Source organism: Mauremys mutica, chromosome 19 (assembly GCF_020497125.1).
Source record: "Mauremys mutica isolate MM-2020 ecotype Southern chromosome 19, ASM2049712v1, whole genome shotgun sequence".
NCBI lineage: Eukaryota > Metazoa > Chordata > Testudines > Geoemydidae > Mauremys > Mauremys mutica.
In genome coordinates this window covers 5099506-5127224 of record NC_059090.1, presented here as the reverse complement: position 1 = coordinate 5127224, position 27719 = coordinate 5099506, and the positions used below count along the sequence as shown (strand labels likewise).

The 27719-nt window shown below is 55.7% G+C and overlaps 1 protein-coding gene across 3 annotated transcripts; it reads left to right on the top strand.

The window, feature by feature from the left end:
* The first annotated feature begins 6655 nt into the window (after positions 1-6655).
* On the top strand, positions 6656-23972 carry LOC123353075 (cadherin-related family member 4-like). Of its 3 annotated transcripts, none has more exons than XM_044993843.1 (7): positions 6656-8711; positions 10642-10845; positions 12055-12220; positions 13009-13097; positions 13588-13683; positions 19937-20040; positions 22197-23972. In XM_044993843.1, the coding sequence occupies exons 2-7, from the start codon at positions 10729-10731 to the stop codon at positions 22495-22497; spliced, it is 873 nt and encodes a 290-aa protein (XP_044849778.1). In that variant the 5' UTR covers positions 6656-8711; positions 10642-10728; the 3' UTR covers positions 22498-23972. The 3 variants fall into 3 exon arrangements, with proteins under 3 accessions (XP_044849778.1, XP_044849779.1, XP_044849780.1); XM_044993844.1 differs by having other exon boundaries at positions 9296-10845; XM_044993845.1 differs by lacking the exon at positions 6656-8711 and having other exon boundaries at positions 8986-10845; positions 23363-23972.
* Positions 23973-27719: the final 3747 nt, after the last annotated feature.

Here is a 27719-nt window from a genome sequence, read left to right as displayed (position 1 = left end):
AGCTTGTGACACCTTAGAGACTAACACGTTTATTTCAGCATAAGCTTTCATGGGCTACTGCTCTCTTTTCAATAATAATAATAATTGGAGATATACCAATCTCCTAGAACTGGAAGGGACTTTGAAAGGTCATTGAGTCCAGCCCCCTGCCTTCACTAGCAGGACCAATTTTTGCCCCAAATCCCTAAGTGGCCTCCTCAAGGATTGAACTCACAACCCTGGGTTTAGCAGGCCAATGCTCAAACCACTGAGCTATCCCTCCCCCCCTCTTCCTCAGATGTAAAAGGCAGCTGCATCATCTCCATTTTGTCTTCAATCCTGCTTCTTACCTCTGGAGGAACTTTGCTACACTGAAGCTCTGAAAAAAGGACTGAATGACCCATCCAAGCTGTGGATGTACTCCAGAGACTTGATTTGAACCTGCAGTTTATCCCATCACTGCTACAAGCCTGAACCAAGAACTTTGCCATTACTGTATGTAATTAATTACTTTCACTAATTTTAACTTTCATCTATATTTCTTTCTTTTTATGAATAAATCTTTAGATTTTAGATTCTAAAGGATTGGCAACGGCGTGATTTGTGGGTAAGAGCTGATTTGTATATTGACCTGGGTCTTGGTCCTTTGGGATCAGGAGAACCTTTTCTCTTTTACTGGGGTATTGGTTTTCAAAACTATTCATCCCCATAAGGAGCGGTGCTGTGGATGATGCAAGGGAACTGGAGTATCTGAGGGAATTGCTTTTATGATTTCTGGTTACCCAGCGGGGTAAAACCAAAGTCTTAGAATCATAGAATATCAGGGTTGGGAGGGACCTCAGAAGGTCATCTAGTCCAACCCCCTGCTCAAAGGAGGACCTAATCCCCAACTAAATCATCCCAGCCAGGGCTTTGTCAAACCTGACCATAAAAACCTCTAAGGAAGGAGATTCCACCACCTCCCTAGGTAACCCATTCCAGTCCTCTCTGTTTAGCTGGTTTGGAACTCCAGCTTTGGGCTGTAACTGCCCTGCTCTAAGCAATTTGTCCCGAATTGATACTCTCAGTTGCGTCCTGCCAGAGGCCACTTCATTACAGGGGGGCAGGACATGGACCTGTTCTGGGCACCACCAAAAATTATTCAAACCTTCCACCCTTGTACGCAGGTCACCACTGGGGTCTTTTCCTAGCAGTGGAGCCTCTTTGGACGGGTCATAGTTCCCAGTCGCCACCCTGCCCATCTGGCCGTGCGGCTCTATGGGACTGAGCAAGGGAATGTGACAGCCAGTCCGGTCTGCAGGGTCAAATCACAGGCCATCAGAGGTACTGAGGTCGCATCTGTATTTCCCTCCTTCGCAACTGGGTCAGCAATTTGGTGCGTTCAGCATCCCACCTCTGCCATCACCTATCACAAATCAACAAGACCAGCTGTGATGTAGTGGGAATATTCCCTTGTTATGTTGTATGTGAGCCTATGTGAGTCTTACTGTTTTGCATGAATTCTGTGTGTGCCTCAGTTTCCCTGTGTATTGCACCAATGTCAAGGTGAAGGGAATAAGGGTGTATGACTTTTGTGGGAGCTGATCCAGCTGCCTGCACGGATGCTATGGCCACCCCTTTGTAACCTGAGACCCAGGAGGAGGATGTGACCAGGGATGTGATTCTTGGCCCAAGAAGTGAGACAAAGGCTGGAGGAGGAGCAACAGGCAGGGCAGGGACCAGGCAGCAGGAAACGAGTCAGTCTCAGCTGGCTTGGGGTGCAGGAGAAGGACTAGAGCCCTGGTTCTGAGCTCCCCTCCCCCCAAGATGGACTTGGCTGAAAGTCACTGAGTTCTGCACTAACAAGTTCTGTTCTATGCTGTCTTCCTGTTGATTGATAAACCTTCTGTTTTACCAGCTGGCTGAGAGTCACGTCTGACTGTGGAGTTGGGGTGCAGGGCCCTCTGGCTTCCCCAGGAGCCCCACCCAGGCGGACTTGCTGTGGGAAGCGCCTGATGTGGAAGGGGATGCAGAATGCTCTGAGGTCAGACCCAGGAAGGTCGAAGCTGTGTAAGTTTCTTGCCCTGGAGACAGTATGCTCAGAGAGAGGAGGCTCCCCCAGAGTCCTGGCTGGCTTTGTATGGAGTAGTTCCAGAGCCTCGGCCTGGTAAATCCGTGACAACTGGTGGTAGTGGTGGGATAAACTGCACCACGTAGACAGAGCATCCTGCAGTAAGTGACTAGGGAGCAGTAAAATGAAGGGGACGTGCCGAAGGCTCTGAGAGGTGCGTTTCCAGGAGATGGAGGAGCCTATGGCTTAACCTTGAGAGAGAGTGAACCCCTGAGAAGGGCTGTCGCATTGAAGGGGTTCCTCCCAGGGACCATGGGGAGCTGAGAGAGCACAGGCCTGTGAGTCCATGACCACATGGGAACAGGGTGGAGATGGCCTATAACCATCTCCTTAAGAAGGACATTGTAGAGCTGTGCAGAGAAAGGGGGCTGTGCAGAGAGAGAGGGCTGTGCATTGGAAAGCTCACTAAGGAATAAGCTGATTGCTCAGTTGTAAGCAGTTCCTGACCAAGCTGGGGGCACAAGAGAGGCTGGGAATAGCCAGGCAGCCCCAGGAGTTAATGGGGATGGACCCCAGTGTGCCAATTCCATAGGGAACCTCAACACTAAATTGCTGCCCCAGGTTAAGGAGGGGGAAGATATAGATGCCTGTCTCACAACCTTTGGGAAGGCTGGCAATTGGAGCCAGGCTGGCCCTGCAGAAAGGCTCCAGTGTCTAGCCCCCTTCCTGGTTCCCAAGGCCATAGCGCTGTTTAGCCAGATGGGCAGGGTGGCAGACTGGCCCCCACTCCCGGCCCAGCATATATGTCTGCATGTCTCCTCCTGGGCTCAGGCCCCTTGGACCCCCAGTGGGATTGGAAGGTGGTGGTCAATGGGAAGACATTCCTGGGGTGGTGAGATCCTGGGACAGAGACAACTGTTGTCAGGCCCTGGGTGGTGCAGCATCACCAGATGCTGAGGGGCTGTGTGACCTGGGTGAAGGTCCCAGGCATGAAGCCCCTCACCCTGCCACTGGCTCAGATCCCTGTGCAGAAACAGGAGGGGTGGGGCTGGCTGGTAGTTGGGGTTCTCCAAGATATCAGGTGTGACCTCCTGTTGGAGATTGACTGTGTCTAGTTGGGACAGGATCCAGGCCCTGCTCCTGTAATGGCCGAGGATTTGAATTTGAATCCCGGGGAAAGAATCTGCTGAGACTGAAGTGGTAATTGAAAATGCAAATGTCCTGGCTGGCAGGGGTGAGGAGCTGCTAAACTCAGGATACCTGCCTGTCTGTAACCAGAGCCCTGGAGTTGAATGGGACAGAAAGATACCTCCCACCCCCCTGCACACAGGAAAGTGGCTCACGCTAGCTCTGATGCTGTGAGAAAAGCAGTGGGGTCACTACCTGCCCTCACTGGGAGAGCAGGGGCAAAACTGAGCCCAGGGGAATTGGAGATGCCATCTGAGTGGGGGAACCACAGCCAGGGCGGGACAGCTGCCAACCAGGGCTGCCTTGTCCAGAGGTGCAAAAGTCCCGGGACAAGGGTAAAGCAGCCTTAAGACACCTGTCTGTTATAGAGGAGCCTTTTCAGAAGGTGGCCCTGGACTTGGTGAGGGACGAATGGGAGGGGGAGGCCTTCCCTGATGAAGAATCATTGGTGGAGTATGTACTGCTTTTCCAGGAAAAGCTCGCTGAGTTCATGGGTCTGGCCAGGGAGAACCTAATCAGGGCCCAAGGGAGGCAGAAAGTCTCGTATGACCACTCAGCCTATTGCACTGAGGGCCAGGTCTGGGTTCTCATCCTCGTGAGGAAGAATAAGCTGCAAGCTGCCTGGGACAGGCCCTTCAAGGTCATTAAGCAGCTCAATGAGGAGAACGATGTGGTGGAACTACCCTCACAGCCACGGAGGGGACCAGGTCAATATGATGGAGATGTACTGTGACAGGGAGAGGCTTCTACTGGCCGTGGACGGGTCACCTGCTGTATGCATTTCTGCCATTCCCCCTCATATACAGAGTACTCCTCAAGACTCATCGGGACAGGGCTTCCTTGATCCTCTTAGCACCAGCGTGGCCTCGCCAGCACTGGTTCACCATGTTACTGAACCTCTCAGTGGACAGTCCTGTAACGTTCCCTCTCTGTCTAACCCTAATCACACAGGACCACAGCCGTCTGCAACACCCCAACCAGGAGTCCATCCATCTCATGGCATGGAAGCTCCATGGCTGAACCCTCTTGAGCTTCAGTGCTCGGACTCAGTGAGGGAGGTCCTGTTAGGAAGTAGGAAACCCTCCACTCGAGCCACGTACCTGGCTAAGTGGAAGCGTTTCTCCTTTTGGTCTTGACAAAGGGGAACTGAGCCACAATCAGTCCCAATTCCCCTTATTTTGGACTATATTTTATATCTCAAGTACCAAGGGTTAGCGATATCATCCCTGAGGGTACACCTGGCCATTTCGGCCTTTCACCTGGGAACGGTGGGTGAGTCAGTGTTCGGTAACCCCATGGTGGGCAGGTTTCTTAAGGGCATGGACAGACTTTATCCCCCAATATGTCGGCCCGTTCCCCACTGGGACCTCAACCTAATCCTGTCCTCTCTCATGGGGCCCCCTTTTGAGCCCATGGCTACCTGTCCTCTCTCCTACCTCTGCTGGAAGGTGGCCTTTCCAGTGGCTTTAACCTCCGCTAGAAGGGTATCCGAGCTCAGTGCACTGACTTCCGAACCTCCTTATATGGTATTTTATAAGGACAAGGTGCAGCTACGCCATCACCCTGCGTTTCTGCCTAAGGTTGTATCCCAGTTTCATGTGAACCAAGATATATTTTTATCTGTATTCTTTCCTAAACCACATGCCACTAGCAGGGAGCACATGTTCCATTCCTTGGATGTTAGATGTGTCTTGGCATTTTACACTGAATGCACAAAAAACTGTTTCATAAGTCACCACAGCTCTTTGTTGCTATCACAGAAAGAATGAGGGAGCTTTCGATCTCATCACAGCATATTTCGTCATGGATCACGTCCTGCATCAGGACTTGCTACCACCTGGCTGAAGTTCCAGCCCCTCTGCTTACGGTGCACTCTACCAGAGCGCAGGTCTCTATCCAGGATATCTGCAAGGTGGCAACGTGGTCTTCAGTCCACACCTTCACTTCACACTACGCCAGTGGTTCTCAAACTTTTGTACTGATGACCCCTTTCACATATCAGAGGGGTAGCCGTGTTAGTCTGGTTCTGTAGAAGCAGCAAAGAATCCTGTGGCACCTTATAGACTAACATAGTAAGCCTCTGAGTGCGAACCCTCCTCCCCACATAAATTAAAATCACGTTTTTATATATTTCACACCATTATAAATGTTGGAGGAAAAGCGGAGTTTGGTGTGGAGGCTGACAGCTCGTGACCCCCCATGTAATAACCTTGTGACCCCCTGAGGGGTCCCGACCCCCAGTTTAAGAACTCCTGCACTATGCCATGACCCAGCAGGTGAGGGATGATGCTGTTCTTGGTGCACTCTGACCCCTCCCCCTGGGCAACTGCTTGGAAGTCACCTATTGGAATGCACATGAGCAATCACTCGAAGAAGAAAAAACGGTTACTTACCTCTCGTAACTGTTCTTTGAGATGTGTTGCTCATGTCCATTCCAAATCCCGCTCTCCTCCCCTCTGTCGGAGTACTCCGGCAAGAATGAACTGAGCAGGCGGCGGGTCAGCAGGGACATATATACACCTCCATAAAGGCGCCACTCCAGGGGTCTCCACAGCCGACCTGACGGGTACGGCTAGGGGAAAAGCTTTCCAGTTATCATGCACGCGGCGCCCGCACGCACCTATTGGAATGGACATGAGCAACACATCTTGAAGAACAACCGTTACGAGAGGTAAGTAACTGTTTTTTCCAGAGCATCACACATGTCACTGGAGAAAGGGCTCTCAGCTGGCATCTGATCAAGGAGTCAGAAGGATGGGGAGACAGAATTTGCACAGTGGGGTTCACTACAGCTTGGCTTGGCTCGGCTCTGGCTACCCAGACTAGACTGTGTTTTACCCTTCAGTTCTCTGTGCTAACTGAGGGCTGGCCTCTGCTGTGCATCCAGTGACTAATAAAGCTGACTGTTTGGACAACACAGTACATCAATCCCTGCAAAGTGGACAAGTCTCCATCAGAGTCTGTCTCAGGGAGACTCGCTGACTGGCGCTCAGAGGATGAAGCAGAGGGGCTGCAGGCCCAGAGGTCCAGTTTAAGGAGGCAGTGAAGCTGCATGGGCTAACAAGGAGTAAGAGTGAGACCACTAGGGAGTCTGACACACTGAAAAGTTCCTCACAGAGACTGTTCCAAAGCTGGGGCCATAGTGCGGGTGTCACAGAGTCACTGGGGCGATGCTCTGGAACGTCTCCATATGAAGCCAGCCAGGACTCTGGGGGAGCCTCCTCTCTCTGAGCATACTGTCTCCAGGGCAAGAAGCTCACACAGCTTGGACCTTCCTGGATCTGACCTCAGAGCATTCAGCATCCTCTTCCACACTGTGCACTTCCCACAGTGAGTCTGACTGGGCGGGGCTCCTGGGGAAGCCAGAGGGCCCTGCACCCCAACTCTGCAATCAGATGTGATTCTCAGCCAGCTGGTAAAACAGAAGGTTTATTAGTCTACAGGAACACAGCGTAGAACAGAGCTTGCTAGCACAGAAATCAGTGACTTTCAGCCAAATCCATTTGGAGGAGGGGAGCCTAGAGCCAGGGCTCTGACCCTCCCCATGCGCCCCACGCCAGCCGAGACTGTTGCTTCTCCTCCAGCCTTTGTTTTGCTTCCTGGGCCAAGAGTCACCTGGTCTCATCCCCATGAAAATCCCCATATTATCACACCCCCCACCCAATGCTTCCCCAGGCTTTTGTCTCCTGTGCTGGTGAGAGGCAGGGAAGTCCATCTCCCTCTGGGGCAATGCTTGCTAAGTGTCAATGTCTGGGAAATTGGATCTGCCCTTGTATTCTCAAATTTAGCATTGATATGGGACCTAAGACCCAGATAGTCAGGCGACACCCAGATCTAGGTCTCTCCATCTCCCCTGAGAGCAAACTGCCCCTTTCCACCCAGTAGGTGGTAATGCCACATAGAGGGGAAACTGAGGCACAACCAGGACTCTAAAAACGATACAGAAAATTTCCACTTCATCCCAACCATCTCCTGGCCCCAAGCCTCTGGACTGAGGCCCTCCTGCTTTGCCCCATGACCTCTGCCCGAGTGCAGCTGAGACAGATGCCTGGGAGAGACTTGTCCCCTCTGCCGGGACTAAAGCAGCCAAGGAACCCCAGGAAGTGGTTTCAAACAGAGATGGGTTCTTAGTCAGATGCAGAGTACCTGGGCCATCCTTCAGCCAGCACCGAGCCAGCAGGCTTCAGCATTGCCCACGCTGGTCATGCCAGGGCAGCCCACCAGCCTCGTCTTGGGCTCTGCTGCTCTGATCCCTCCTTAGTCCCCAGAGAGAGCAACCAGCCTCTTCCAGAAGCCAGCTCTTTCTCCTCTCCTGGGCACAGCTCAGCCTGTTGTGCTTGTGGCAGGGCTACGGGCCAGTCTGGCTCTGGGGCCCCACAGGACCCTGCCTCACCCCAGCAGGGCGCTTGCTGCAGCTTATGGGGAAGAAGCCAAAGAACCAAGCATGAGCTGAACTGATCCAAAGGCCTAGCCTGGGGGAAGCTCCTTCTGGGCTGAGGGGAGTGGGCATGGTACTCCAAGCCCGCTATGGACCTCCCCACACGTGCAGGTGGGCACTGGTGCAGCCTAGCTAGGGGAGCAATGGGCCCCATAAGAGGGCTGCTTGGGATGGGCAGTCCCACAAAGGAGGCTTGCTTTGGGGCGAGGGCTGGGCAGAGCTTTCCTAGAGCTCTGGGAGTCAAGGATCAGTATGGGCCTGCCCCGCCCAAGCTTCCCCATCAACCTGCCACCCAGCAGTCTCTGCAGGGAGCTGGGTGGGCCTGGAGCACAGGCAGGGGAGGAGAAGAAGGGCTCCTCACCCCAGGCTCAACCTGTGCTCATGGGAGAAGAGTCGCTGTTGTGGGGAGACAGACCCCAGGGCTGGGCTGGGCTGGGGCAGGTCCCTGGGGTGGGTGGTGCAGACCTCGGGGCTGAGGAAAGCCCCTCGGGTGGGAGGTGCAGACCCCAGGGCTCGGCTGGACTGGGGGAGCCCCTGGGGCAGGGAGCACAGACCACTGAGCTTGGCTGGGTGTGGGGAGGCCCCCGGAGTGGGAGGTGCAGACCCCAGGGCTGTGCTGTGGGATCCCCTGGGGCAGGAGACACAGACCCAAGGGCTCAGCTGGCCTGGAGCGGACTCCTGGGGTGAGAGGCGCAGACACCAGAGCTCGGCTGGGCTGGGGGAGGCCCCTGGGGGGGGCACAGACACCAGAGCTCAGCTGGGCTGGGGGAGGCTCATGGGGCGGGAGGTGCAGACCCCAGGTTGAGGGCGGGTGCCCTGGCTGGGGCTGTCTCTGTGTGGGCGGGCGGTGTGTTCCTGAGCGCAGCTAGGGCCTGGGTGAATGGGTGCTGCACTGGGCGCTGCCCAGCATCCATAGCAACAGCCTGGCAACCTGCTCTGGCTTCCCAAACAAGGGCAGGCAGAGCTGAGCTGAGCTGCATCCAGTCTCTCAGAACTGCCTCTTGGGGATGCATGGGCACCAGTCCTTCCTGCTGCTCCTGGGCCTCTGTGCCACAGGTAGGCAGCTTGGTACTGAGCGATGGGCCACCCACTTGATAACAGGGGGAATCCACCTTCCAGCCTCCCTTACCCGGGTGCTGAGGCAGGTGGAGGGCATGGCTCTGCCCCAGGGAGCCAGCACAGCCAAAACCCTGTGGCCCCCATGCCCTCCCATGCCAAGATGCCAGCTGTGGGTGTGCCCCATGGGAGGGGCAGTCCCCCTCCCCAGGGACCCACCCACATGACCCACTCGGACTTCCGTCTCCACCCCCACAGTGGACAGCGTGTCCCCTCTCCCTCCTTCCCCCAGACAGTGCTCCCCATCTACCTCTATCCCCTGGGACAGTGCTCCCCTTCCACCTCTGCCCCCTCAGACATCTGCCCCCTCAGACAGCGCTCCCCCTCCCTCTGCCCCCTTGGACAGTGCTACCCCGCCCTGTCTGCCCCCTAGGACAGCACTCCTCACCCCCTCCATTCCCTTGACCTACACTCCCCCATTCCCTCAGCCCCCGGGACAGAGCTCCTTCTCCCTGTTCGCCCCCTCGGACAGCGCTCCCCCTCTCTCTCCGCCAACCTCAGACAGCCCTCCCCGTCTGTCACAGAGTCCCCGGGCGATGCTCTGGAACTATTCCATACGAAGCCAGTCAGGACTCTGGGGGAGCCTTCTCTCTCTGAGCGTACTGTCTCCAGGACAAGAACCTCACACAGCTTCCACCTTCCTGGGTCTGACCTCAGAGCATTCAGCATCCTCTTCCACACCGTGCACTTCCCGCAGTGAGTCTGCCTGGGTGAGGCTCCTGGGGAAGCCAGAGAGCCCTGCACCCCACTCCACTGTCAGACGTGACTCTCAGCCAGCTGGTAAAACAGAAAGTTTATTAGTCAACAGGAACACAGCATAGAAGAGAACTTGTTAGCACAGAAATCAGTGACTTTCAGCCAAGTCCATCTTGTGGGAAGGGGAGCCCAGAGCCAGGGCTCTGGTCCTCCCCCTGTGCCCCAAGCCATCAGAGACTGATTTGCTTCCAGCTGCCTGGCCCCAGCTCTGCCCGTTGCTCCGCCTTTGTCTTGCTGCCCGGGCTAAGAGTCACCTGGTCGGATCCCCATCCTGGGTCTCAGGTTACGAAGGGCCAGCCATAGCATTAGTGCAAGCAGCTGGAAAATCCCCTGCAAAAGTCATACCCCCTTATTCCCACCACCTAGACATTGATGCTATACACAGGGAAACTGAGGCACGCACAGCATTCATGAAAAACAGTGAGACTCACATAGGCTCACATACTACATAATAAGGGAGAATCCCCACTTCGTCACACCCTCTCCCTCCGCCACCTGGACTGTGCTCCCCCTACCCTCCACCCCCTCAGACAGTGCTTCCTGTCTCCCTCCGCCCTGCTAGACAGCTCTGCCCCCCTCCGCCCCGCCTAGACAGAGATCTCCATCCCTGCCTCTGGATAGCACCTTCTCTGTCCCCCTTGGACAGTGCGCTCCCTCCCCCTTCCTTCCCTCTCGGTCTAGACAGTACTCCCCCTCCCCATCGATCCCCCTCGAACAGCACTCCCCCCTCTCCCTCCATCCTCCTGGACATGCTCCCTCTCCCCCTCTTTCCCCCTGGACAGCAGTCCCTCTCCCTCCCCCTCAGACCACACTCCCCATCTCCCTCCACTCCCCTGGACAGAGCTCCCTCTCTTCCACCGCCTCCCTGGACAGTGCTCCCCCTCTCACTCTGAACCCCCCACAACCCCAGACAGCGCTATCCCCTCTTCTCACTTGTCATTAGCCGCACAGCCCACACAGGTGTGGGGTGGCGTGGCCCAGGCCCTGTCCGCGCAGGCACCCGTGGGTACAGGTGCAGCCACACACACCCAGCTGTCCCTGCTGCTCTGGGAGTTTCGTGGGTACCCGCTGTGGCGCGGGCTGGATGGGCTCATTCTGCACCTCTCTGTGCCAGTGCTGTCCGGCCTGCCCACCACAGTGAGCGTGATGGAGAGTGCAGGACCGGGTACGATCATCGTGGAGTTCAACTTGACCTGCCAGAATGAGAGCAGCGTCCCCACCCCTGCCCCTATCCTGCAGAGCACCCCCCCCGACCTCCTTCTTTAACCAACCCACCGTCACCCGCCACACGAGCCCAACTGTCCACTACAGCGTGCAGGTACGTGCTGCTGCCCACAGTCCCCAGGAGGACAGACCTAGGCCCCGCTGGCAAGGCAGCCCAGCCTGGAAGTGCCCTGTGGGGCTGTGCTGGCAGGTGCAGACCCCAGACACCGGCAGCGTTAGGCCAGGGCAAGGTCGGCCTGGAGGCCTGAGCTCAGTGGGGACAGGATCTGCAATGGGAACAAGGGGCCAATGTGCTGTCACCCTGCCCCCAGGGGTGAGGGAGGGGTATGTGCACCCCCTGAGGGCGGTACATAATGCTGGGCAGTGAAGACCCAGGCGCCAGGGTCCCGGGCAGGCCAATCCACACACAGCCAGCTCCCCCAGCCTCTGAGCCAAAGGCCCATTCTGAGCCAGTCAGCACCTTGCCAGCCCAGGCCTAGGAGCTGTGCCCAGCAGGGTTGCACCAGCCTGGCACCCAGCATCCTGGAAGGGCAAGGGGGGTATTTCAGACACACAGCCCTGGCTGCCAGTCCACTGGCTCCTGGCACCCCTTGGTGCCAATGGCCCAGAGCCCATCCTGTGCAGTGCCAGGTCCCAGCCCCAAGCTCCTGCTGGCCCAGTGCATCCAGCGCCAAGTCCCTGCCCCCTCTTCCCCCCTCCCCCCCCCGGGGACAGCAGGCTAGCAGCAGAGCCATAGGGAGCAGAGCCTCCACGGCCTCCACCAGGGGCTCCCCATGGATCCAAGGGGGCCCAGGGTTCTGCTCTTGGTGAGGAGCAGGCCCATTCCCTGTATGGCACCCAGGGGTGAGAGAAGGGCAAAGAGGGAGACACAGGGGGACTAGGAGGGGGCTGCGGGCTGGGTCTGAGGCTGGGGAGTCTGGAACAGGAGCCCTCGCTGCATGTAGGATCAGGGGCGGGGAGGCAGGGCCCCATTACATGCGGGGGCAGGGGCAGGGCCTCTCTGACATGCGGGGTTGAGGGCGTGGCCCCGTTACATGCAGGGTCAGGGCCCCGTTTCATGCGGGGTCGGGGGGAAGGCAGGACCCTCTTACATGCAGGATTCCAGGCAGGGCCCCATTTCATGTGGGGTTGAGGGCGGGCCCCGTTACATGCAGGGTCGGGGGCAGGGTCTCGTTCCATGCGGGATTGGGAGGAGGCAGGGCCCCGTTCCATGTGGGGTCGGGGGCAGGGCCCGCTGAATGGGGGAGGCTGGCATAGCCTGTGCTCGGTGCCAGAGCCTGCTGAGTGCTGGGGTTTCTGCTAGATCACGCTGAGCCCCAGTGCGGCGCTGGATGCTCGGCAGGTCAATCAGTACACACTGACCCTGGAGGCCACCTGCCCAGGGGAGACGCCTGCCAATGGCCAGCTCTTCGTCCAGGTCCATACGGTGGATGGCCCCCCCCAGTGCATGGCCAGGTTTGCTAGCCAAGGTAAGGCCCACTCTGTGCCCAGCCCCTGCGCTCCGTGCCCAGCCCCTGCCCAGCCCCTGTGCTCTGTGCCCAGCCCCTGCACTCCCCTGCTCAGCCCCTGCACTCCCTTGCCCAGTCCCAGTGCTCTGCCCCAGCCAGGCCCTGCGCTCTGCCCTGCCCAGCCCCTGTGCTGTGTGCCCAGCCCCTGCGCTCCCTACCTCCCAGTCCCAGTGCTCTCTCCTGCCTGCCCACCCCTTGCACTCTGCCCCACCCAGCCCCTGCACTCTGAGCCCAGCGCTCTCCCCTGACCAGCTCGTGCTCTGCCTTGCCCTACCCCTGCATTCTTTCCTGCCCAACCCCTGCGCTCTGTGCACAGCCCCTGTGCCCAGTGCTCTGCCCCACCCAGCCTCTGTGCTCTGAGCCCAGCACTCTCCCATGCTCAGGTCCTGCGCTCCGCCCTGCCCCTGAGCTCTGCCCTGCCCCGCCCCTGTGCTCTCACCTGCCCAACCCCTGCCCTCTGCCCCACCCAGCCCCTGCACTCTGAGCCAAGTGCTCTCCCCTGCCCAGCCCCTGTGCCCTGTGCCCAGCACCTGCGCTCTGTGCCCAGTGCTGCCAGGGGCGTTGGGGATCCAGGCCAGGATGGGGAGCCCTGCCAGGGCAGAGGGGGCACTTCTGGTGCTAACAGGACTCACCTCCTGGCTCTTTCTGCTCTTGGCCAATGGGACCCAGTGCAGAGCGTGGGGAGGTTGGTCCAGGGTGGGTGGAGCAGCCTCTGAGCCCACTCCGCCTGGCTCTGTGCTTTGCTGCAGTGGGGGAGCTGGTGCAAGTCCCAGAGGACGTGGCACCCCTGACGCCCATCCACACCGTGGTCCTGCGGCGGCCGGCTAGCGGGCTGAGGGTGAGCATGGAGCTGGGCCTGCCCTCCCATCCCTGGACGGGTGCTATGGGATGGCCCTGCACAGCCTGAGCCTAGGGAGCGGGGGTCTGACAGGGCCCAGGGGTGGGGGAGAGGCTGTGGGGGCAGGGGGATCGGATGGGGCCCAGTGGCGGGGGAGGTGCTGTAGGGGAAGGGGGATCCAACAGGGCCCAGTGGTGGGTGAGGGATTGTGGGGGTGTGGGGATCCACCAGGGCCCAGTTGGGGGGGAGTGGCTGTAGGTGCGGAGGGATCCAACAGGGCCCAGTGGAGGGGGAGAAGCTGTGGGGGCAGGGGGATCTGATGGGGCTCAGTGGCGGGGAGGGGCTGTGGGGATGGGGAGAATCCGAGGGGCCCAGTGGCAGGGGAGGGTCTGGTCCAATGGAACCCAGTGGTTAGGGAGGGGCTGTTCTGAGCTGGGGGTCTCGGTAAGGGGTATCTGGTTCTCTGGCTCAGCCCCTCTCTCCATGGCAGTTCACCATAGAAGACAATGACACGCCCCTCACCATCGACCACACCGGGCAGGTGCTGGCACCAGGATCGGGCTTCATCCCAGCCCATGCCGGCCAGGTGAGTGCTAGGGTCTGCCCCTGCTTGGGCAGCCTCCAGCCCTGCCTTCTCAGGGTAAGCCCATCACCCCCAGGCCTGCTTCTGGGGCATGCCCTCCCCGAGAACTCCTTGTCACGGAGTATGGGGGAGTCAGGCCCTGCACCCCTCTTCCTGGGACTCGCAGTGACTCTCAGCCAGCCAGTAAAACAGAAGGTTTATTGGACAACAGGAACGCAGTCTACAGCAGAGCCTGTAGGCACAACCAGGACCCCTCAATCTGGTCCTTCTGGGGGTTCAGGGAGCTTAGATCCCAGCTTGGGATTCCCTGAATTCCACCACCCAGCCCCAAAACCGAAACTGACTAACCCTCTCCAGCAGGCTCTCTTCCTTTGTCCAGCTTCCCGGGCAAAGGTGTTGACTCCTCCTCCCCCCTGCCTGGCTCAGGTTACAGGCCCAGGCACGGTCTATCACCTAAAGTCACCCCCTGCTCTCCCATCCCCCACACAGACAGTTCCTACTGCATCACATCTCTCTCCCCTTCAAGACTGAACTGAGCGGGGTCACTCTGCCCAGTGACCTGGCGAAGTTCAGGACGCCCTCTCTGGGACAACACATCTGCTATCAGGTTGGCACTTCCCTTCACATGGACCACGTCCATATCATAATCCTGCAGGAGCAGGCTCCACCTCAGGAGCTTGACTTTGGCTCCTTTCATCTAGTGCAGCCAGGTCAGGGGAGAGTGGTCGGTGTACACGGTGAAGTGTCGCCCAGAGATACGGCTCTAGTTTCTTAAGGGCCCATACCATGGCCAGGCATTCCTTCTTGATGGCCGCGTAGTTCTGCTTCCGGGGTAGCAACTTCTTGCTCAGATACACGATGGGGTGTCTCTCCCCCTTTTCATCCTCCTGCATTAACACCACCCCCAGTCCTGTGTCTGAGGCGTCGGTGAACACCATAAAGGGCTTGTCAAAGTCTGGGTTTGCCAGAACTGGACCACTAACCAGAGCCTCTTTCAGCGCCTGGAGAGCCTCCTGGCACTTCTCGGTCCAGACCACCTTGTCTGGCTTCCCCTTCTTGCACAGCTCAGTGATGGGGGCAGCTATGGCGCTAAAGTGGGGCACGAACCTTCGATAGTACCCCGCCATCCCAATAAAGGCTTGGACCTGCTTTTTGGTTTGGGGAGCGGGCCAGTCTCTGATCACCTCCACCTTGGCTGGTTCCGGCTTTAGGCAGCCACTCCCCACCCGATGGCCCAGATAAGATACTTCAGCCATCCCCACCTTGCACTTCTCAGCCTTTACGGTTAACCCAGCCTCTCGGAGTCGGTCCAGCACTTGTCTAACCTGGGACACATGGTCCTCTCAGGTCTGGCTAAAGACACAGATGTCGTCAATATACGCCATGGCAAAACTCTCCATCCCCCTCAGTAGCTGATCCACCAGGCGGTGGAAGGTGGCCAGCGCTCCCTTGAGGCCGAAAGGCAGGGTCAGAAACTCGTAGAGCCCCAGAGGGGTGATAAAGGCTGATTTCAGCCTGACATCTGCATCCAGTGGCACTTGCCAGTAGCCCTTGGTAAGATCCATGATGGTGAGGTACCGAGCGCCTCCCAGCTTGTCCAGGAGCTCATCAGGCCTGGGCATTGGGTAGGCATTGGAAACCGTGTTGGCATTGAGCTTTCGTTAGTCCACACAGAACCAGATCGACCCATCCCTTTTGGGGACCAGCACCACTGGTGAGGCCCAGGGGCTGGAAGACGGCTGGATCACCCCCAAAGCCAGCATGTCCCTGATCTCTCTTTCCAGGTCCTGAGCAGTTTTCCCTGTAACTCGGAAAGGGGAGCATCTTATAGGAGGATGTGATCCGGTCTCCACCCGGTGGACAGTCAAATTAGTGCGTCCAGGCTGGTTGGAAAACAGCTGTCAGTATAGATGCAGCACCTCTTTGATCTCAGCGTGCTGGGCCAGGGTCAGCTGATCAGAGAGGGGAATTGCTTCCAGGGGGGAACCAGCTGTTGTCCCAGGGAATAGGCCTACTAAAGGGTCATCTCCCGGCTCCTCCCAATGTCCACACATGGCCAACACCACATTCCCCCTGTCATAATATGGCTTCATCATATTCACATGGTACACCGGGTGGTGGTGCACCCGGTTCGACGGCTCCACCACATAGTTTACCTCATTTAGTTGCTTGACAACCTTGAAGGGCCCTTCCCAGGTGGCCTGGAGTTTGTTCTTTCTCATGGGGATGAGAACCATCACCTGATCCCCGGTGGCGAAGGCGCGGGCCCGCGCCATGCGGTCATACCAGACCTTCTGCTTCCTCTGGGCTCAGGCCAGATTCTCCCTGGCCAGGCCCATGAGCTCGGCAAGTCTTTCCCGGAAGGTCAGGATATACGCCACCACTGATTCTCCATCGGGAGTGGCCTTCCCCTCCCATTCGTCTCTCATCAGGTCTAGGGGCCCCCTTACCCGCCTTCCATACAACAGTTCAAAAGGCGAAAACCCGGTAGATTCCTGGGGTACCTCCCTATACGCGAACAGCAGGTGAGGTAAGTACTTGTCCCAGTCCTGCGGGTGCTGGTTCATAAATGTTTTTAGCATCATCTTTAGCGTCCCGTTGAACCTTTCCACCAGCCCTTTAGACTGGGGGTGATGCACTGAGGCCCAGTTGTGCTGGACCCCACATTTCTCCCACAAGCACCGGAGCAGGGCCGACATGAAGTTGGACCCATGGTCCGTTAAGACTTCCTTGGGGAACCCCACTCGGCTGAAAATGGTCAGCAGAGCATCTGCCACAGTGTCTGCTTCGATAGAGGACAAGGCCACTGCCTCGGGGTAGCAGGTGGCAAAATCTACCACCACCAGAATGTATTTCTTCCCTGACCGGGTCGTCTTGCTGAGAGGTCCCACTATGTCCATGGCCACCTTCTGGAAAGGTTCTTCTATGATGGGTAAAGGCCTCAAAGCCACTTTCCCTTTGTCCCGGGCCTTCCCCACCCTCTGGCAGGGGTCACAGGATTGGCAATACTGTCTGACATGGGTAAAGACCCCAGGCCAGTAAAAGTTCTGTAGCAGCCTCTGCCCGGTGCGCCGGATTCCCTGGTGTCCTGCAAGAGGGATGTCATGGGCCAGGTACAGCAGGTTGTGGCGAAACTTCTGGGGAACCACCAGCTGCCTCCTGATCCCCCATGACTCTACTTCCCCTGGGGGAGCCCATTCTCGGTACAGGAACCCCTTCTCCCACAGGAACCTCTCCTTGCAACCTCTCCTCATGGTCTGTACTGCATTGAGGTCAGCCAGGTCCCTTGGCCTCCGCAAGGAGGGATCTTTCTGCAACTCGGCCTGGAACTCGGTGGCTGGGGAAGGGATGGGAACCTGCTCTCTCTCATCGGCTGGGTCAGGAGCCACAGCCCCCCTGAGCCTTGCCCTTGGGTGTTCCCTCCCCACCAGGGTAGGGTTCTGTGCCTCTGGGGTGACCTCCTTCCCAAGGTCAGGGCGTAGTGCCCCTCGCCGGCTCTGGCTATGGGTCATGACTAAGACGTTCTGGCGGTTGCTTGGCCAGTCCTCTAGATTCCCCCCCAACAACACCTCAGTGGGCAAATGGTGGTGCACCCCACCTCCTTTGGGCCCTCTTTGTCCCCCCATTTCAGATGCACCCTCGCCACAGGCACCTTGAATGGGGTCCTGCCCACACACGTCAGGGTCAGGAAGGTGTTGGGCATCACCTGATCTGGGGTCACCACCTCGGGCCGGGCCAGTGTCACCTCAGCGCCCGTGTCCCAGTATCCATAGACTTTCCTCCCATCCACCTCCAGGGGAACAAGGCACTGGCTTCGCAGGGACAGCCCTGCGCCCACTCTGTAAACCGAGAACCCTGAGTCCAGGGCATCCAACCCCCCAGAGGAGCCAGCCTGGAGTTGATAAGCTACCAGCCCCCCTTGCCTGGGAAGCCTGCCCCTCGTCCGGCTGGGCCTCTACCAAGTTAACCCGGTGTGGAGTCGGTCTGCTCAGTCTGTCCTTGAGCCTGGGGCACTGGGACCGTTTGTGGCCCCTCTGGCCACAGTGATAGCAGCTCATATCCCATTGGTCCCCTCGAATCGGTCGGTTGTCCCTGACGCTGGGCGTTCCTCTTGGGCGGGAGTTTTCCCTATTCCCCTTTGGGAGGTCCCAGGATGAGACTCTCTGCATTGCGGTGGGCCTGTTCCTTTGGGACTCCTCTCTGCCACCCCCCTACCAGCTCTTCACAAACTCATCGGCCAGCCGCCCTGCATGTCGCGAGTTCTCTGGCTTTTGGTCCCTCAACCACAGCCTCAGGTCGGATGGGCACCGCTCATACAGTTGCTCCAGTACCAGCAGTTTAACCAGGTCCCCCTTCGTCTGGGCCCCATCTGCCCACTTGCTGGCGTATCCCTCCATGTGGACGGCTAGTTGCAGATATGAGACCTCAGGGGTTTTATCAGGAGTCAGTCCAAACTCACGTAGTAGGGCCTGTTTGAATAGTTCGTAGTCCCCTTTCTCCGTCCCTTCCAGTTGGCGGTACAATGCCACAGCTTTGGGGTCCAGTAAGGGGGTGAGAACCCGGAGCCTGTCCGCAACATCAACCTGGTGCAGCTCGCAGGCTGTATCAAAGGCATCCAGGAAGTCATCCATGTCCTCCCCGTCCTTACGCTGGGCCAGGATGCACTTATCAAAGCTCCGCGCAGTCTTGGGCGCCCCCTCACTCACCGTAGCCGGGGGCCCGCTGCTCCTCAGCCTCACCAGTTCCAGCTCATGATGACGCTGTCTCTCTCTTTCTCCTCCCAGTCATGTTCCCTCTGTCGTTCTTTATGTTCCCTCTGTCTCGCTTCATGTTCTCTCTGTCTCTCATGATCCTCCAGCTCTCTCAGTTTTAGCTCTTTCTCCCATTCCAGCCGCTTCCGCTCCACGGAACGATCCCCTGCTGGCCGGCGAGCTTCGCCGGGACGATCCCCTGCTGGCCGGGGGTGTCACAGTGCCCTCGGTATTCGCTGGGCTCCTCCCCGCCCTTCCCCTAGGTATAGGCAGAAGGTGTCTTGGAAAGCCCTCAGCAGCCGGCTGACCACTCCTAGCTGGGACAGACACTGGTGCCTGCGCTGCATCTGCCAGGCTGCTTCCCTCAGAGACAGGGATCAGTTCATTCAAGCGATCTCCCTCCTCCAGCTGGGCAATCAGCTGGTCTTTGGTGAGCCTCCCTCTGCGCAGCCCCCTCTGCTTGCACAGCTCCACCAGGTTGCACTTAAGCCGCTTGGCATACATCTTCCTGCTGGCCACTCACAGGCCAGGTGCTCACTGCTCCCCACAGTTTCCAGGGAGACTTCTAGTGTGCCAGCCCTTCTTGAAGTCACCACCTCTCTGCCAGGGTTGAGCCGCAGACTCCTCCGCCCCTGGGACCGCTCGCTGCAATTCCCCGGGGGACCCTGTTACTGCAAAAGTCCTTCTCACTGGTCACACACTCCCAGGGGTTGATCACCCCTGAAATCACCCCTTCGTTTTACTGCTCCCCAGTCACTTACTGCAGGAAGCGCCGTCCACGGGGTGCAGTAGATCCCGCCCCTGCCACCAGTTGTCACGGAGTATGGGGGAGTCAGGCCCTGCACCCCTCTTCCTGGGACTCACAGTGACTCTCAGCCAGCCAGTAAAACAGAAGGTTTATTGGACAACAGGAACGCAGTCTACAGCAGAGCCTGTAGGCACAACCAGGCGCCTCAATCTGGTCCTTCTGGGGGTTCAGGGAGCTTAGATCCCAGCTTGGGATTCCCTGAATTCCACCACCCAGCCCCCAAACCAAAACTGACTAACCCTCTCCAGCAGGCTCTCTCCCTTTGTCCAGCTTCCCGGGCAAAGGTGTTGACTCCCCCTCCCCCCTGCCTGGCTCAGGTTACAGGCTCAGGTACGGTCCATCACCTAAAGTCACCCCCTGCTCTCCCATCCCCCACACAGACAGTTCCTACTTCATCACACCCCCCATCCCCGGGTACTCCATCTACCCCCAGACCCCTCCCAGAACACCCCACCTCCTCTCCCCAGGCCAGGGCTCCCTCCCCGCACCCCCATGGCTCTGGGTCTCCCCCTTCTCTCCAGCCATCTGGGGAGAGCTGATCAGTGCCCATGGGGCTTCAGGCCCCCCGAGCCAACAAGCTCCCTCTCTGCCCTCGCCCATGGGCCCGCAAGGCAGCGCCAGAGCTCAGCGGCACCGCCCCATGCAGCATGGCTCAGGTCAGGGTCCTGCCAGCCTCACCCAGCACTTGTGTCTCCAGGCGTTCAGGCTGCAGATCCTGGTGACTGACAGGAGCAGGAGAAACTGCAGTGGGGCCGTGACAGTGAGGGTGCTGCCCGTCCACCACCCCCGCATCAACTTCACGTAAGGGCACAGGGTGTGGGGCGTGGAAGTGTGGGTCACAGTGGTGCTGGATGCAGGGGTGTGGGGTAATGTTCCCAAGGTGTAGGGCGCAGGGGGCAGAGTTGTGGGATGTGGGGTGCAGTATTTGGGGCACAGGGCGCAGAGTTGTGGGGCAGGCAGATTTGGGGCACGGAGGTGCTGGGGGGCAGCGGTATGGGGTGCAGGGGTGTGGGGCACAGGGTGATATTTCCAGGACGTAGGGCACAGAGTTGTGGGGTGTGGGGATTTGGGGTGCGATGGTGTCATGGAGTCACCGAGGCGATCCTCTGGAACTACTCCCTATGAAGCCAGTCAGGACTCTGGGGGAGCCTCCTCTCTCTGAGCATACGGTCTCAAGGGCAAGAAGCTTACATAGCTTCCACCTTTCTGGGTCTGACCTCGGACCATTCAGCGAGATCTTCCACACTGTGCACTTACCGCAGCGAGTCAGTGAGTCACATAGGCTCATATACAAAACAACAAAAGAAAATCCCCACTATGTCACAGGGCGTGTGGATTACAGGGTGATGTGCACAGGTGATGTGTGCAGGTGTTATGTTTATAAGAAGCACACGGGATCTTTTTCAGGGGAAAAGGCAATACACCACATTTCCTGAAGATACAACAATTAGCATATGCTTTCAATTACACACACACTCTGTCCTATCAGTCGATGTTATAGTTACCAGTCCAGAGTCCGGATCAATCTAGTGGCCAGCTAGGTTGATCACAGGTAGGTAGGAGCCAGGTTCTGTTGGTCGCAACACGACGCTCCGGGGAAGTCTTGGCAGGACAAACCCAAAGTTTCATGGTAAGGCACTCTGTTTTTATAGTATCAGAGGGATAGCCATGTAAGTCTGGATCTGTAAAAGCAACAAAGAGTCCTGTGGCACCTTATAGACTAACAGATGTATTGGAGCATGAGCTTTCATGGGTGAATACATGCATCTGACGAAGTGGGTATTCACCCACGAAAGCTCATGCTCCAATATGTCTGTTAGTCTATAAGGTGCCACAGGCTCTTTTTTGTTTTTATAGTGATTTTCTTTCATTGGGACCAATAAGTTTTGCACGGTCATGCTGTATTCAATTGTTGTTGGACGAGAGCTTGTTTTCTTAAATTGTTTTTCTCATCCTTTATCTTATTCTTTCATGAAGTCTCTCAGGGAGTTATCCCATGGTGTTTTGGGTCACAGCTAGCCTGTCCCCATTGATAGGTACCTGTCTCATCTTTAGAGTCGTCAATCTGCCTTCCTCTCACATTTCAATAGGGGCGTGTTGCAGCCTTCTGCCCCCCTTGTGTCTGTCTCCAGTGCTCCCTAGAACATCTGGTTTGGTGTTGGCCTTCACACTTATCTCATAACACACATATTCCTTATTCACACACAAAACAGAATTGATTTACGCAGAACATTTTGAACGGGAACATCAAATTGCAATGCAGAAGAAAAACAATCATGGCTATATTATTATCTTATTATTCTTTATCCTTCATTCTAAATTATACAAAATACAAACAATAAATCCTACTACTACACTGGGAGTAAGGGTGAGGGGCATGGAATGCAGTTATTTGGGGCATGGGGGCAGGAGTTTGGGGTGGAGGGGTGTGGGGCACAGGATGATGTTCCCAGAACTTAGGGTGCAAGTGGCAGATTTGTGGGGCATGGGGATTTGGAGTGCGGGAGGTGTGGGGTGCAAGCTGATGTGCTCAGGGGAAGAGGTGTGCGGCAAGGTATTTGGGACACAGGGAACAGGGATGTGTGGCACAGGATAGCCACAGGCTCAGGGAGATGTTCCCAGGGCATAGGGAGCAGGGGGAAGATTTGGGGCACAAGGGTGCAGGGGGCAGGGGTGTGGGCTGCAAGAGTGTGGAGTGATGTTCCCAGGCGTAGGGCGCAAGGCTAGGCCTGGAGGGGCAGGCATCGGGGGGGCCGTATGCAGGCAGCACAGTGCGGCTGGGCAGCAGACCCGTCAGCCATGCTGGCAGGGGGGGGCTCTTAGAGAGCATGTGGCAGCCCCCCCGGTCCTGCTGGGGACCATGAGGGGGCGAGGGTGCCTGGGGCAGGTGTTGAGTGGGTGCCTGGTGGTGGCGAGGCCGGCGGTGGCTGGGCTGACCTCTGCTGTGTGGTGTGCAGGGTGGAGTGGCGCAGCATGGCCGTGCTGGAAAAGAGAGGTGCCATGCAGCAAACGGCCCTGGGGCTCCCTCATAACATGGCGGGGCCATGGCACATCTCTGGGATCCCCCAATATCGTGGTGGAGCCGTCGCCATTGCCATGTGTCTGCCCCCGCATACTGTGGCAGGGCCGTGGCCAGGGGAGCTGTCTCTGCACCCCTCCATAACGTGGCAAGGCCGTGGCTGGAGGGCATCTCTGAGATCTCCCAATACCACTGTGGCAAGGCCGTGGCCAGGGACGTTTCTCTGCCCCACCCCATAACATGCCAGGGCCATGGCCGCAGACATGTCTCTGCCTCCCTCCTAACATGGTGGGGCTGCGAAGCTGGCAAGTTTCCCTGAGGGCAGCCCTTCCAATCAATCCCTGTCCGTGCCTTGGGGTACTGAGGGCTGCAGAGGCCCCGTCCTGGTGCTGAGCATGTGGTGGCACCCTCCTGTCCTTGGCAGTGACTGGCGAGCTCCGCAACACCTACCAACTGGACCTGCAGCGCTCCCCAGAGGTGGCACACTCCCAACTGCTGGTGCGGGCCTACAACATGCTGCACCCCAGTGACAGCAACACCATGGGCCTCAACATCACTGGCCAGGTGCTCACTGCTCCCCACAGTTTCCCAGCGACAGTTGAAGGGGGAGCGGCTGTGGGAACCCTGGTGGGTGGAGGGCCCAGACCAGGCAGCCTCAGGGTCCCTCCAGGTGGTGATGAGGCTGCAGGAGGCTGTGCTGGTGCTGTGCAGGGACGGGCTCTTCACGGCCTTGGGCCCCAGCCCACTCAGTGCACTGGCAGCCAGCTCCCCAGCTGTGACCAGAGACAGAGAGCAGCATGGAGTCCCTCTGCCCCCGGCGGTGGGCTTGAGAGAAGCTGGGGGGAGGAGGGGAAACCAACAGCCCATGGGCATGGCGCCATCCACAGACCTTTGGTGGAACCAATAGAAACATGGGTTACAGGCTGCTGCTGGCATGGCCCTGCCAACACCCACTGGCAATGGGGCTGCCCCTGGGATGCCGCAGTGTTGGCCCTGCCCGTGCCCACCAGCAATGCTCCAATAAGCTTCTTTGACAGACTAGCCTCCTTCTAGTCTGGGTCCAGCAACCACGTACACCCCTGTAGTTACTGTCTTTTGTTCCAGTTTTTTTCAGGAATCTCTTTGGGGTGGAGAAGCTATATTTTGAGCCAGCTGAAGTCAAAATGGAGGGGTTTTCCAGGGGCTTAAATAGACTCTCTCGTGGGTGGAAACCCCTTCTGCTCTCCTATGTAAAATACCCTCCACAGGATGGAGTTTTGCAGTTGCATGGGCAAGTCACATGTCCATGCATGACTCAGGTTTTTATAGGCCAACGCCACTTTCTCAGGAAAGCTCAGATGTGGATTGGTGTCTTTCAAAGTCCATTGTCAGCTTAAGTGTTTCTTGACTGAGGAATTACTGAGAATAGTCTTTTCTCAAGAAGCTGACCAAATACTTCCTTGGGGAGCAGGGCCCAAGGCGGAAGTGATTAATCGATATCATCCGCGACGTCATCACTTCTGGGATTGACTGTGCCGGCCCACGGGGTCCCCCAGAGTGTGGGGCCTGGAGCTGTCGCATGCACCTAGGAGCCCTGCAGCCCGCCCAGGCAATTTAAAAGGGTTTCGGGCTCCCGACTGCTGCTGCGTGTGTGAAAATTGATCATTATGAGGAATTCACGCCAGTTTATGCCTAGGCAAGGATCTCTCTTAGTATCCTGTTTCAGAAGCCAATAGCATCCTCTGCACCACTTTCTCCTGGACTCAACTTACAAATGCTATTCCGATGCATTGCTGGCCAATTGGCAGAGATCCCTTAGTGAAAAGAGCTAAACATGAGAAATTCATTCATTCCAGATGAAACCTAGGCACTGAAAAGTATCTAATGATGAGTTATTAAGCCCACATCAGTGCTAGACAGGAATTTCCCCTAGAATCAACCTCCAAATGCTTTTGGAAAGCACTGGTGGCTATTGTTGCAGCGCTCCTTTCGTGAAAATTGCTATAAAGGAGACGTTCAGTGAAGATCACTGCTAGGCAGGACTTTCTCCTTGAAGCAGCCAACAAATGCTATTCGGCTGAATTGCTGGCCAAAAGACTGATCTGCGCGTGTGAAATGGGTACATATGAGACATTCATTCCAGTTCATTGCTAGGCACAGATTTCTCGGTGACTCGTCTTTCACAAGCCAATAGCATCCCCTGCTGGACAATTGGTAGAGATTCCTCTCGTGAACATTGCTAACCATGTGCCTGTCATGGCAGGTCACTGATAGGCACGAATTTCTCCTTGAACTATCCGCCAAACAGTATTCGGATGTACTATTAGCCATTTGTCAGAGCTCTTTTCGTGAAAATAGCTAAACATGACCAATTCGCGCCTTAGCTCAGCGAGCGACGACTGTCAAAAGGAATCGTCCTCCAACTGTAATTCTGATGCTGTGCTGGCCATGTGGAAGAGATAGGTTGTGAAAACAACGAAACATGAGAAATTCATTGCGGATTATTGGTAGGCACGAATTTCTCCTGCTAGGAGCCTAAAATTGCTATTCTGATGCACTGCTGGCAATTTGACAGAGCTACGGTTTGAAAGCAGCTAAACATGAGAAATTCATTCCACATCTTTGGGAAGCACGAATTACTTTTGTTACCACCCTAAAATTGCTATTTGGACGCAAAGCTAGCAATTGGACCGAGATACCTTGTGATAACAGCTATACATGAGCAATTCTTTCCAAATCTCTCATAGGCAGTAATTTCTCCTGGAACCAGGCTATAAATGATATTCGCTTCCACTGCTGGGCTTCTGGCAGAGATCCGTTCGTGACAATAGATCATGAGATATTCATTCCAGATGAAAGCTAGGCACTTGAAAATAGCTAATGATGAATTATTAAGCCCGCATCAGTGCTAGACAGGAATTATCCCTAGAACCAACCTCGAAATGCTTTCCGAAAGCACTGGTGGGTTTTGTTAGCACTACTTTCGTGATAATTGCAAAAAAGGAGACATTCAGTGCAGATCACTGCTACGGAGGACTTTCTCCTTGAAGCAGCCTACAAATGCTTTTCGGCTGCGTTGCTGGCCTTAGGACTGATCTGCGTGTTTGAAAATTGATAATTATGAGACATTCACTCCAGTTTATGCCTAGGCAAGGAGCTCTCTTAGAATCCTCTTTCAGAAGCCAATAGCATCCTCTGCTGGACAATCCTTTCGTCAACATTGCAAAAAAGAAGAGATACAGTGCAGATCACTGCTAGGAATGACTTTCTCCTTGAAGCGGACTACAATTGTTATTCGGCTATTAGACTGATCTGCGTGTGTGAAAATTGATAATTATGAGAAATTCACTCCAGTTTATGCCTAGGCAAGGATCTCTCTTAAACTCCTGGTCACCGTACTAGCCGAATAGCTTTTGCTGGACAATCCTTTCGTCAAGCGTAGAGGTTCAGTGCAGATCCTGCTAATGACGTTTCCTTTTTTGCAATTGCAACGAAAGGAGGTATGCCAAAAAACCTGATCAGCGCGTGAGAAATGGGTACATATGAGACATTCATTCCAGTTCATTGCTAGGCACAGATATCACGGTGACTCGTCTTTCAGAAGCCAATAGCATCCCCTGCTGGACAATTGGTAGAGATTCCTCTCGTGAACATTGCTAAACATGTGCCTGTCATTGCCGGTCACTGATAGGCACGAATTTCTCCTTGAACTATCCGCCACACAGTATTCGGATGTACTATTAGCCATTTGTCAGAGCTCTTTTCGTGAAAATAGCTAAACATGACCAATACGCGGCTTAGCTCAGCGAGCGACGACTGTCAAATGGTTCTGATGCTGTGCTGGCCATGTGGAAGAGAGTGGTTGTGAAAACAACGAAACATGAGAAATTCATTGCGGATTATTGGTAGGCACGAATTTCTCCTGCTGGGATCCTAAAATTGCTGTTCTGATGCACTGCTGGCAATTTCACAGAGCAACGGTTTGATCCTAAAGTAGAGCTGCTGCTATTATCCTAAAATTGCTATTCTGATGTACTGCTGGCACGTTGACAGAGCTACGGTTTGAAAGCAGCTAAACATGAGAAATTCATTCCACATCTTTGGGAATCACGAATCACTGGTGGGTTATTTACAGCGATCCTTTCGTTGCAATGGCAAAAAAGGAGACATTCAGTGCAGATCACTGCTAGGGAGGACTTTCTCCTTGAAGCAGGCTACAAATCCTATTCGGCTGCGTTGCTGACCTTAAGACTGATCTGCGTGTTTGAAAATTGATTATTATGAGAAATTCACTCCAGTTAATGCCTAGGCAAAGATTTATCTTAGAATCCTCTTTCAGAAGCCAATAGAATCCTTTGCTGGACAATCCTTTCGTCAACATTGCAAAAAGAAGAGGTACAGTGCAGATCATTGTTAGGAATGACTTTCTCCTTGAAGCGGACTACAATTGTTATTCGGCTATTAGACTGATCTGCGTGTGTGAAAATTGGTATATATGAGACCTTCATTCCAGTTCATTGCTAGGCACAGATTTCTCTGAGACTCGTCTGTCACAAGCCAATAGCATCCCCTGCTGGATATTTGGTAGAGATTCCTCTCGTGAACATTGCTAAACATGTTCCTGTCATTGCAGGTCACTGATAGGCACGAATTTCTCCTTGAACTATCCGCCAAGGAGTATTCGGATGTACTATTAGCCATTTGTCAGAGCTCTTTTCGTGAAAATAGCTAAACATGACGAATTCGCGCCTTAGCTCAGCGAGCGACGAATGTCAAATGGAATCATCCTCTAACTGTAATTCTGATGCTGTGAAGAGATAGATTGTGAAAACAGCGAAACATGAGAAATTCATTGCGGATTATTGGTAGGCACGAATCCTAAAATTGCTATTCTGATGTACTGCTGGCAATTTGACAGAGCTACGGTTTGATCCTAAAGTAGAGCTACTGCTAGGATCCTAAAATTGCTATTCTGATGTACTGCTGGCAATTTGACAGAGCTACGGTTTGAATGCAGCTAAACATGAGAAATTCATTCCACATCTTTGGAAATCACGAATTATTGCAGTTACCACCCTAAAATTGCTATTTGGACGCAAAGCTAGCAATTTGACCGAGATACGCTGTGAAAAGAGCTATACATGAGCAATACTTTCCAAATCTCTCGTAGGCAGTAATTTCTCCTGGAACCTGGCTACAGATGATATTCGCTTCCACTGCTGGGCTTCTGGCAGCGATCCGTTCGTGACAATAGATCAACATGAGATTTTCACTCCAGATGAAAGCTAGGCACATGAAAATAGCTAACGATGAATTATTAAGCCAGCATCAGTGCTAGACAGGAATTCTCCCTAGAACCAACCTCCAAATGCTTTTCGAAAGCACTGGTGGGTTTTTTCAGCGCTACTTTTGTTGCAATTGCAAAAAAGGAGACAGTCAGTGCAGATCACTGCTAGGGAGGACTATCTCCTTGAAGCAGCCT

Coding starts and splice junctions, on each gene's coding strand:
- LOC123353075 (XM_044993843.1), top strand. CDS start 10,729: ATGAGAGCAGCGTCCCCACCCCTGCCCCTATCCTGCAGAGCACCCCCC. Junction 13,684..19,936: donor TCCCAGCCCATGCCGGCCAG/GTGAGTGCTAGG, acceptor TTGTGTCTCCAG/GCGTTCAGGCTGCAGATCCT. Junction 20,041..22,196: donor CACCCCCGCATCAACTTCAC/GTAAGGGCACAG, acceptor TGTGGTGTGCAG/GGTGGAGTGGCGCAGCATGG.